Source organism: Garra rufa, chromosome 21 (genome assembly GCF_049309525.1).
Source record: "Garra rufa chromosome 21, GarRuf1.0, whole genome shotgun sequence".
Taxonomy (NCBI): Eukaryota; Metazoa; Chordata; class Actinopteri; order Cypriniformes; family Cyprinidae; genus Garra; species Garra rufa.
The window spans coordinates 5,484,404-5,496,816 of NC_133381.1; the positions used below are offsets into that span (position 1 = coordinate 5,484,404).

The 12,413-nt window shown below is 31.7% G+C and overlaps 1 protein-coding gene across 1 annotated transcript; it reads left to right on the plus strand.

Annotated features, from left to right (window-relative positions):
• The first annotated feature begins 2,141 nt into the window (after window positions 1–2,141).
• znf513b (zinc finger protein 513b) lies at window positions 2,142–10,832 on the plus strand. The gene is made up of 4 exons (XM_073827648.1): window positions 2,142–2,181; window positions 4,414–4,542; window positions 6,517–7,233; window positions 9,903–10,832. Exons 1-4 carry the CDS (start codon window positions 2,142–2,144, stop codon window positions 10,664–10,666), a joined length of 1,650 nt encoding a protein of 549 aa, XP_073683749.1. The 3' UTR covers window positions 10,667–10,832.
• The last annotated feature ends 1,581 nt before the right edge of the window (window positions 10,833–12,413 follow it).

A 12,413-nucleotide genomic window follows, 5' to 3' on the forward strand; every position in this document is an offset into this window, starting at 1 on the left:
GTAATTAAAATGAATGTTTTTATTTTTATAGAAATAAATAGAAAATGTAAAACCATGAACTTGGTCTGTTAATTCTTTTAGAAAGGCAAAAATATGATTATATTATATTAATTATGTTATGTTATATTATGTTATATAATATTATATTGAAACAAAACAATTGACATAATGAGGAATAGATAAATCCAAACATCGGCATTTATCTGAAATAAAAAGCTTTTGTATATTTATTTATGTATTTATTTTTCAGAAAATAAATGGTAGAAATTAATACTTTATTTTAAATTGATCAAAAGTGATGATTAAGACATTAATAATGTTACAAAAGCTTTCTATTTCAGATAAATGCAGTTCTTTGAAATCACAGGAATAAATTACATTTTAAAATATATTCAAATAGAAAACTGTTATTTTAAATAGTAAAAATATTTCAAAATTGTACTGTTTTTGCTGTACTTAAATGCAGGCTCGCTGCGCAGAAGAGACTTTTTTAAAAACATTAAAAATCCTACTGTTCAAAAAACATTTTACATGATATATATTATAGTATGTATGATAAAAATATAGAATCTGTGATTTTTTTAATTAAAGTTTATTTAATTGCAATAAATAAAAGTAATGTTTTAGTTTTAAATCCTGATTTTCAATAAATAGAAAATGCAAATCCATGAACCTTTTCTGTTATTTTTTTTTTTAGAGATGCAGAAATTATATTATATTATATTATATTATATTATATTATATTATATTATATTATATTATATTATATTATATTAAAACAAAACAATTGACAATGATGAATAGAAAAATCCAAACATCGGCATTTATCTGAAATAAAAAGCTTTTGTATATTTATTTATTTATTTTTCAGGAAATAAATGGTAGAAATGAATACTTTATTTATGTTAAATTGATCAAAAGTGGTGATAAAGGCATTAATAATGTTACAAAAGCTTTACTGTTTTTAACACAGGCTTGCTGTGCAGAAGAGACTTTTTAAAAACATTAAAAATCCTACTGTTCAAAAAACATTTTACATGATATATATTATAGTATGTATTTTTTTAATTATTAAAGTTTATTTAATTGCAATAAATAAAATTAATGTTTTAGTTTTAAATCCTGATTTTCAATAAATAGAAAATGGAAAACCATGAACTTTGTTTTTTTTTTTAGAGAGGCAGAAATTATATTATATTATGTCATATCATATTATATGATATTATGATGTTATTTTATGTTATAACAAAAAGAAAGTACATACATTTTGAAGTTAAGACATTTTAAGTGTTTTAAGAAACTATAGAATAGAATAGGATAGAATAGAATAGAATAGAATAGAATAGAATAGGTAAGGGATAATCAACGGTTTGCCGTGCATTAAACGGTTTTACTGCATACCTGCCAGCCAATCAGAATCCAGTATCCAGACATTCCATGGAATAGAATAGAATAGAATAGAATAGAACGCTGTTGTACTCGGACTGTCCAGTAGGTTTCGCGGTTTCCCAGTTTCACGCTGAACTCTTTCAATCACTTCCTGTGCTGCACATTCCCATCACAACAACTCCAGCAGCAATGAAACTTGTACACTTTCACTTCTTCAACACAAGGAGACACTTAACAGGGATAAAAATCCACATGGACGAATAATTCCTCATGAGGAGAAGCTGATATTCCCGCTGCTGGCTGTCCAGTGCTTACAAACACTGGACTTTTATTGTATGTTCTCTTTTTGGGCTAGCTTGTCATGCTAGTTAGCTTTCGATTGATAACAAGATAAACATCATTTATATTGTGAATATCTTCATTTTTTCATTGATGTGGCTAAATAACAAACTGGAGTTGTCAGTTTCGCGATGTAAATCGTAAATAACAGCGTTTCTGCAGTTTTGTCTATGGATTATATATGTAGTTCAATGTTAGCTCACGCTAACTGAAAGAATAACAGGGGAGTTTCAGTTGTTTGGATATGATTTTTGTGGATACAGAGTATAAAACGTGTTTAACTCGGGGTCTATGAGTGATTTGAGGAACTCTTTGTTCGGGAGAGGAAGAGGAAAATGAGGAAGAGGAAGATAATGGCGATGAAGGTCAGATCAACAGGGTACTGCTGATTATAAACAGAGACATTCAGAAAAATGCCTAGAAGAAAACAGTCGAACCCACAGCCTGTCAAATGTAAGTCTGGATTTTGTCTCACTTGGTTTCACTTTGGTTTCACTAACAGTTCACAGTTTCACTCTCTGTCTGTCTTGTGTTATTTCTTAAGATTAGCGGATGGTTTTTGTGGTTTATTGTTGAAATCAATATGATTGTGTTCATTTCTATTAATAGTTATATTAATGAGAACAAAAATGGTGTTGATGTCTTCATTCATTGTCTCTAGTTCTTTCATGACCTCATTCAGACATTTCTGACTTCTTTTCTAGCTCCTCCTGAGGTCCTTCAGCTTGATCTTAATTTCCAGTGTTATATAAAGCACATTGAATATAATGTAATAAGTAGGTTTTGCAGATCTTCTGATTTCTCTAGCTGTAGTTGTACCAAGTTTGACAGTGTCTTCCGCTTTTGTGTGGCAATGATACCACTGATTTTCATGCATTTCATCATTTCTCTGTTGAAAGAAGTGTTAAGAAAATTGCCCAATGTTGATATCTTGATATTTCAGAGACTGTTCGTTTTGAAACTATTCACATGACTAGTCTTTATTTTAGTTCGGAATAGTCAAAGCATTACAAATTATTTTTAATAATGCAATAAAACATATAGTGTATCTATATGAAGAGTTCATTTGGAAAAAGAGATAACTGTTTTTAACCATTTTCAAAAATCATGTTTTTTTCATCGTGCATTCCAATTAATCTCAATAAAACTGCAGTTGGGTTATTTTGATATAAAGTAAAAATAACAAAAAATACAAACAATAAAAAACAATAATAACATAATAAAACGCATGATTTTTGAACATTTAAAAAAACATAGTTGTCTATTTTTGCAAATAAACTCTTTATATATATACACATATATAAATATAGTATTATTATTATTATTGATAAGTTGTATTTTCAATATTACTAAAAGCTAAATATGATCCCTCAATAAATTAATGTCTTTAACTACTTGCCAAAATAATTAATAATAATAATAATAATTTGAAGAAATTAGAAAAACAATCTTAAAAAAAGAAAAGAAAAAGCAAAACATTTGGTCTGTATATAAATTGTATATCTTTAACTACTTTAAAAAATTATTCTAAAAAATATATATTAATTATTATTATTATTATTATTATTATATTATTGGTATTGATCAATAAATTGTATTTTTAATAATAATAATAATAATAATAAAAATTTGGTCTATATATAAATTGGGTATGTTTAACTATTTGCCAAAATAATTAATAATAATAATAATTTAAATAAATAATAAAATATATATATATTGGTCACAGACAAAAAAAAGGGTAATATATAGGGTAATTTTTTATTTTTTTGTAATATATATTTTATACATTTTGTTAAGTAAGTCACATGTCCTGTAATTTTTGGGTCTGACTTTTTTTTTTTTCTACTGCACTTTATTTTCACTCCATTTACTTGATTTTTGCAGTCCTTTATGTTGAAATAATGTCCATTTCTGTCAAAATTAATATAAAAGATCATGTGGCTTTCATTGTATGTGCACAAATCTAACCTTTCCAGCTCTATAACAAGTATAAAAAAACACTCTTTTTAGTTCCTCTTGAGGTTTTATATAAGGTCTAAAGGAAATAGCTTGACTAAATGATTGAGCAGAAGCCATGTCCAAAGCCTTGTTTAATGTTGAGTTAGGTGTCTTGAAGAATCAGCTCTTTCTTAGTGAAAACACTTCGGCTTCCCCCTCTTCTGTCGTCATTTTTTCCTCACTGCGTTTCCTCAGGACAGACCCCTGTTCCTGCCGTGGGACCCATCTCTGACCCGACTCCCTCCGTTTATCTGGCGTCTCTCCACTGTTCCTTCCTTCTTCATTCATTCCTGTCATTTTTTTTTTTTTTTTCTCATTCCAGAGCTGTGGTGCTGATAACACTCACTCTTATCACTAATGATTTGCAGATACGCTACATCTAAGACATCTTCTAGAATGTGTCATATCTATAAAATTCGTTAGTTTGATCAGAGCATGTCAAGAAAACAATGAGGCTGATATATCGCTGCTATATGATGTTCAATATGATTAAATTAACATTTACACCATATTTACTGAAAATGCACTCAGAAAGTTATTAAATAGATGGGTTATTAGTTTTAATAGGTTCTAAAATGAGCCTATTGTTTTATAATTAAGTCAGTTATATTATATTGTTACTTACTCTTATTTTAAATGATATAATTATAGACTATGATTATGTGATTTTGTATTTGTTTGCAGTGGGAGCTGAAGATGGGGCGGCAGTCGGCAATCAGGAAAACCTGGTTCTGGAGAGTGACTTCCTCCTTGGACAGGAGCTGGGCTTTGGGGAAAATGACTACAGGATTGTGGGTTTTGAGAGGGACTCAGGTCAGTCATATGGTATATTAATACTTTCAGTCAGCGTATAGTTATTTTGCTATACTGTACCATACTTTAGCCAAGCATTTGCCAAAAGAACATGTCTAAAAAATAATATTTATAGTAGTTATTAAATGAATAGATGATGTTAATAGGCTCTAAAAATTGGATGACCCACTTTCGAAGCTTTTATAGAATAGCTGTTATTAAAAAAAACACTTTACTAATTAAACTTTGTGAGAGCCTTGCTGTATAACAGTAATAAAATAATAATAATAATTATTATTATATATTATTATATACAATATATTAGTAATAACTAATGAGAATAATTAATGTTATTATATTATTAGTGTTGTTACTACTGCAGTTGTTATTCAAAATAATAATAATATAATTAATACTATTATATTAAGATAGTAATAATATTAATAATAATTATAATCTGTTGCAGAACAGCTAAATAGAACAGAATAGCACTTACCTAATGAAATTTATTAAAGCCTTGTTTAATATGAATTATAACAATAATGCTTATTATTATTATTAACTAATAATAGCTACATAAATATTATTACATTTAATAATAACATTATTATCAATAATAATATGAATTATGATAATATTAATGATATAATTAATGAAATACTATTATATTAAAATAATAATAATGATATTGTTAAAGCCTTCGTTAATAATAATCATATTATTAAATAATAATTAAATAATATTATTAAATTAAATATTATTATTATTATTATTAATGATGATAATATTAATAATAATGATATAATAATTTTATTATTTTTTATTTAATATTAATATTATTATTAAAATATATATATATATTTATGTATGTATGTATATATATATATATATATATATATATATATATATATATATATATATATATATTCATTATGACAAAATAAATGTTTACAACATTTTACAGCAATTACAACATTTTTCTTTTGGGAGAACAGAATAGCCATTTTATTTTATTTTAAAAATGTTATTTTATTTTAAAAGACATGTTGAAACCTTGCCTAGTCTTTTTTTTTTAACAGTGAAATATATCAACAGTAATATTCCTTATTTTGTGGTTGTTTGATAATTGTACTGTTTTTAGTCATAATTTTAGTAATAATAATTATAACTTTATAGCGATATTAATATATAATCACAACATTGTGGGCAAATCATAGACTGTAAAAAATATGGACGTAGTATCCGTGACGTCACCCGTAGGATTCTGAAGCGCTATTTTGAAGCCTATAGTGGGCGGGAGTCGGCCGCGCCATCTTGGAATCGCGTCATCGCGCGTCACTCCCGGATAATCAAAAATGGGCAAAAAGGCGGGACGTGGGTGGAGCTTGTTGCTGAAACCATGCCCGCCTAGCGCGACAGTGGTGACAGCAGCGGCAATCCCCCTGTCACTCAAGTGACCACGCCCTTAATTATGCAGAACTTTAAGGCTTAATATAACTTAAACGGATGAGTTATAAAAAAATTCACCCCCCTCACAGTTGACATGAAGGGCAAAACTAGCTATATAGACCAAAACCATTTTTTGAACCAGGCTGTAAACATACTTTTTTCTGCTGTAAAGTTGGGCATTTTAACATGGGGAGTCAATGGGACTGACTCCCTTCTGCAGCCAGTCTCTAGCGGCCAGTCGATGAAATGCAGTTTAAGTCACTTCCGTGTTGGTTTCAATAGAGAGAGCGGGAGGTTGCCCCTTGGGGCAAATACATTGTTTTAATGGATTCACATTTTCATTTGCTATCGCATTTTTTATCAGATTAAGTCAATTTGATGTTTCCCCAAAATTGCACATCCCTGGTTATTCTATATTTTATTTTATTTTAAATAGCATTAAATTATTTCGAATGTTTTGCCTCAACTTCCCATGTAAACACAGTAAAGAAAACATATTTAAAGAAAAAGCACTGCATGACAGAGCATGTTATGATCTCTCAACAGACTCCGTCACGGCTGACATGGGAATGCCGGTGTACGGCTTCAGCGATGAGGACTGTTCCAGCTACAACCGTCTCGGCATGGAAAGCGACTTCGAAGACCCACGAGACACAGAGAGCGAGCGGGAAGAGATGGGCCCTGACACCGCATTCGCTCCGTACCTCTCCTGCAGGCAGTGTGGCCAGCTGCTGGGCGACCCCTTGAGCGGTGCGCTGGACCTCGCGGGCCTCTACTGCCTCCAGTGCGGCGCCGAGGGTGGAGACGCAGACCGGCAGGACCGTCCGTTAGAAGAGGCCCACCCCGCCGACACGACGCAAGGGAAAGTAAACCGAGGCAGATCCACCCCCGAGGGAAACGCTTGTAAAACATACTCCTGCAAACTGTGCAGCTTCAGCTCGCGTTACTCCAATCACTTGAAGCGGCACATGAAAACGCACAACGGCGAGAAGCCGTATCAGTGCCAGCAGTGCACATACGCCTCTGCCCAGCTGGTGAACTTGCAGCGGCACGTGCGCACGCACACGGGCGAAAAGCCCTATAAATGCGAGTTCTGCACATTCGCATGCAACTCTCTAGGTAACCTGAAGAGGCACCAGCGCATGCACACGCAGGAGAAAGACCTCAACTGCAGCCAGTGTGACTTTAGGGCAAACAACAGCCACTCTTTAAAGAAACACATGATGAGCCACAAGGAGGACAAATCAACAGCCTTAACAGAAGGTAATTGCTTAGTCGTTTTCACTTACAGTTGAGGTCAAAAGTTTACATTCCCCTTTCAGAATCTGCTAAATTTTAATTATTTGACCAAAATAAGAGGCATCATACAAAATGCATGTTATTGTTTATTTAGTACTGACCTGAATAAGATATTTCACATAAAAGATGTTTACATATAGTCCACAAGAGAAAATAACAGTTCATAGGTTTACATACACTTGATTCTTAATACTGTGTTGTTACCCACATAATCCACAGCTGTGTTTTTACGTTTAGTGATAGTTGTTCATGCGTCACTTATTTGTCCTGAACAGTTAAACTGCCCGCTGTTCAGAAAAATCTTTCAGGTCCCACTCATTTCTTTGGTTTTCCAGCAGTTTTGTGTATTTGAACCCTTTCCAACAATGACTGTATGATTTGAGATCCATCTTTTCACACTGAGGACAACTGAGAGACTCACATGCAATTATTACAGAAGGTTCAAATGCTCACTGATGCTCCAGAAGTAAAACAATGCATTAAGAGCTAAACTAAATTTAACTTATTCTGTCTTCTGGGAAACATGAAGTACTAAAAATGAAAAAATATGACATTTAAGCAAAATAAAAAAAAAGTACACATCATCATTCTGTTTAAACATTTACACCACTGATCTTCAAATTCGAAAAGGTTTCACCCCTTAGTGCATGTTTTTTTCTTTCTGGAGTATCAGGAAGCGTTTAGACCTGTAAACTGTAATAGTTTCTGATGAGTCCCTCAGTTGTCCTCAGTGTGAAAAGATGGATCTCAAAATCATGCAGTCATTGTTGGAAAGGGTTCAAATACATTCAAATTCTAGAAAACTAAAGAATTTGTGAGATCTGAAGGATTTTTCTGAAGAACCGCGGGCAGTTTAACTGTTCAGGACTAAAAGGGACTCATGAACAACTATCACTAAACATAAAAACACAGCTGTGGATCATTCAGGTAACAACACATTTTTAAAAATCAAGTGTATGTAAACTTTTGAACATAGTCATTTTTATAAATTCAACTATTATTTTCTCTTGTGGACTATATGTAAACATCTTTTATGTGAAATAAAAGTAAACAATAACATGCATTCTATATGATCCCTCTTATTGTGGTAAAATAATTCAAATTTAGCAGATTCTGAAAGGGGGTGTAAACTTTTGATTACAACTGTATTAAAGAGGACAATGCTGTTTTGCATTTAAATAGGTTTCTGGCATGTCTGTCAGCTCAGAAAAACTTTGTTTTGGGCTGTCTGTGTCTGAAATGGTTTGTATTCGGTTTCTACGTAGATAGCTAGCTATTTAAATAAGACCGCCTCCAAATCATATACGGAGCCCAAGGCAGCCCTTCACATGTCATTTGTCAACACGCCTCATGAAGGAGAGGGGCGGCGTGAGCTGTAGCTCATTAGCAGTTAAAAAGACTTGAACCAAAACGGTTAATTACCAGTACTAAAGAGGAATACAGACTCTGAGGAAACTAGATAATCTCAGCAAAAAATTTATTTTTTTAGAAAAATTTTAATTTATTATTTTTCCAGTATTTTTTTGAGCTTTTTTTTTTTTTTTTTTTAAATCAGCATAAATTTAAAGGGAGCACAATAAATACTACCATGGTTTATTTCATGTTTCTTAGCACCAGTAAGATTTATGCATTTTGAAAATACTTTTTTACAGAAGTAAAAAATAAACCACCACAATCAACATACAAAAAAGAAACAGATAATCTCAGGAAAAAAAATTAATAAAGATTTTAAGTATAATTATTATTTTATTTTTAATATTTATATAAAAATAATAATAATAATAATTTTTATTTATTTGAGCCATTTTTTTTTTTTTAAATCAGCATAAAAGTAAAGGGAGCACAATAAATACTATCATGAAATTGCCATAAAATTTTCCAAAACAAAAATAAACTACCACAATTAACATACAAAAAAGAAACAGATAATTTTACCAAAAAAAAGTTGTTTAATTAAAAAAAAATATATATATATATAATGGGTTTTTTTAGTATTTATTTGAGCATTTTTCTTATATTTAAATCAGCATAAAAAACCTACCATGATTTTTTTTCATTCATGTTTTTTAGGACCAATAATATTTTTGCATTCTGAAGATACTTTAATATTTAATTTTTTTTAATGTTTTAAATATAATGTTTTTTTGTGGTATTTATTTGAGCATTTTTCTTTTATTTGAATCTGCATAAATTTAAAGGGAGCAGAAAAAAACCACCACGATTTTTTTGTTCTCTTTTTTTTTTTTTGTTCTTAAGGCAATTTTGAAAATCCTTTAATATTGTGATTTTTAATTGTTTTATTTTACAGAAGTAAAATCATTTATTAATGCCATTTCTCTTACACAGACGAAGCAGCTCTTTTGTTTGACTTTATTCAGTTATTTTAATGAAAGTGCTAAACAGGAATACACACTCTGTGGAAACTAGTCTAAACAAAGAAGCACTAGTTCTCTTCAAAAGGTTTCTTGCAATTGCATATGTCCATTTACTTTACGCTCGCACTTCGAGCGCTTCATGCTGCAAACCAAAAAGAGGAAACGAAGCGTGAAGTAAAAGGGAAGTAGAAACTCTTAGCTTCCTAAATCTGGATTCTTTGTAAAGAGGAAGCTTGTTTTTGTTCCTTTGTTTTTCAGAGTCTGTGGTGTCTGACCTGACTCTGCACATCAGCAGCGACCCGGACTTCCTCCAAAGCTACGACACTCTGCGAGCGGACCGCCATCCTCCCGCCCTGCTGCACGCCGAGGGTTTGGCCAAAGAGTCGGACCCTCTGCCCGAGCTGCTATTCCCCTTCACGTGCCGCGTGTGCGGAGCGGTGCTAGAGGACGAAGAGGGCGCGACGGCGCAGATCTGCAGCAAATGCACACTAGACATGCTGTCCAAAAGCTCGCCGACCAGCCCGGAGAAAGGCGACAAGCTCTACTCGTGCACGTCGTGTCCCTTCGTCACGCAGTACCCCAACCATCTCGCCCGCCACATGAAGACTCACAGCGGCGAGAAGCCCTACAAGTGTCCGCAGTGCAACTACGCGTCCGCGCATTTCGACAACCTCAAACGGCACCACCGCGTGCACACGGGCGAGAAGCCGTACAAATGCCGCGTGTGCGATTATGCTTGCGGAAACCTGGCCAATCTCAAGCGGCACGAGCGCATCCACTCGGGCGCCAAGCCTTTCCAGTGCAGCGTTTGCAGTTACAGCTGCAACCAGAGCATGAACTTAAAACGCCACATGCTGCGGCACACCGGCGAAAAGCCCTTCAAGTGCCAAGAGTGCGGATACACCACGGGCCACTGGGACAATTACAAACGCCACCAAAAGAAACACGGGCACTCCGCCGAGGGATGGCTTAAGATGCAGCTGCCGGAGAAAGAGGAAGAGGATGAGGAGGGAGAAATGTAGGGGGAGCTCTCTGTGATGTCTAACTCAAGTTGCCTTATTATTATTAGTAGTATCATCAGAGGAATCCGTGCGGTAATGGTGTGTCATGACAGGGCTGGTGTGCTGTTTTGTTGTTGTTTTCACTTGATTGTATTTTGTCCAACTGTTTACAGCAGCTGATTTCAATCCCAGAATCACACTTTGTAATTTAACAGCGTCATCTCGAGCTGTAAGAGCACATTTATGCACCACTGGGTGAATCTCACAATCATAGAAAATGTCCAGGTTATATTTATTTACAGTTTTTTTATTACTTTTTTATTTTATTTCATGTTTCTTTTCCTTTTTTGCATTTTGAAAATACTTTTTTTTTTTTTTTTTTTTTTTTTTTTTTTTTTTTTTTTTACACATTAGTCATTTCTTGGGACATTAAGATCATTGAAATTGGAAATATTTTGTAACTTTTTGTTTTCATTTGATTTTTTTAAATATTTTTAATTTTTAGAAATATTTATTTTTATTTTCTTTTTTCATTATTTTTTTCAAAACAAAAATAAACCACCACAATCAACATACAAAAAAGGAACAGAGCATCTCAAAATTGTATTATTTAAATCAGCATACATTTAAAGGGAGCACAATACCATGTTTTTTTATATATATATTTTTTTGCGTATTGGGAAAAACGTTAAAAAAAAAAAAAAAACAGCTTTTTTTTAATTTTTTTTTTTTTTACATTTTTCAAAACCAAAATAAACCACTACAACCAACATATGAGAAAAGAGCACATAATCTCAGCAAAAAAAAAAAAATTATATATATATATATTTTTTTTTTTTTAGACTTTTTTTATGGTAGTTTTTTTGTATTTGAGGATTTTTTATGTAAAACATAAAAAAGGGGGCACAATGAATGTTACCATTCATTTTTTTTGGATTCATTTCATATATATTGAAATATAAAATTAAAAAATATATAAATGAAATTCATATATATAATTTTTATTTTGTTTTGGTGTTGAAAATCTTTTTTTTTTTTAAGACAAGTGAAATTGTATTTTTTTTTTAATATTTAAACATTTTTTTTTTAAATAAATAAATAAGCTACCACAATCAACATACAAACAAGGAACAGATAATCTCAGCAAAAAATCTCAGATATTTTATTTTTTATTTTTCTTATTTTTGTATTTATTTGAGCATTTTTTTATATCAGCATCAATTTAAAGGGAGCACAATAAATGCTCCCATGATTTTTTTGCATTTTGAAATTACCTTTTTTTTAAACAAATGAGGCATTTCCTAACTGAAATTACAACTTGTTTTATTAACTTTTTTTATTTTTTTACATTAATTTTTTCTAAACAAAAATAAACTGCCACAACAAGGAACCATTTTTTATTTTATTTTTATAAAAATATTTGAGCATTTTTATTTAAATCATTAATTTAAAGAGAGCACAACAGATACTACCATGATCTTTTTTCACATTATATTAAATAACACTTTTTTTTTTTTTTTTTGCTGTCATGAGAAATAAAAATGTCACAACGCAAAAAACATTTATTTTCTTTTATGCATAATATAACTTCTTTTTCTTTTAAATTTGTGATGAATTCTATTCATGGTGCATTTTGTGAGATTCACCTCTCTGCTGTCATGGATTCTCGTAATGAACTGCCGAATGAAAAACTGCAATAACACCATCCCCTGGCCCTGTTCCAGGCGGACGCAGCAGCTCTAGTTGTGTTTTTACTCTGTTTAAGACG

Coding starts and splice junctions, on each gene's coding strand:
- znf513b (XM_073827648.1), top strand. CDS start 2,142: ATGCCTAGAAGAAAACAGTCGAACCCACAGCCTGTCAAAT. Junction 2,182..4,413: donor GAACCCACAGCCTGTCAAAT/GTAAGTCTGGAT, acceptor ATTTGTTTGCAG/TGGGAGCTGAAGATGGGGCG. Junction 4,543..6,516: donor GGGTTTTGAGAGGGACTCAG/GTCAGTCATATG, acceptor ATCTCTCAACAG/ACTCCGTCACGGCTGACATG.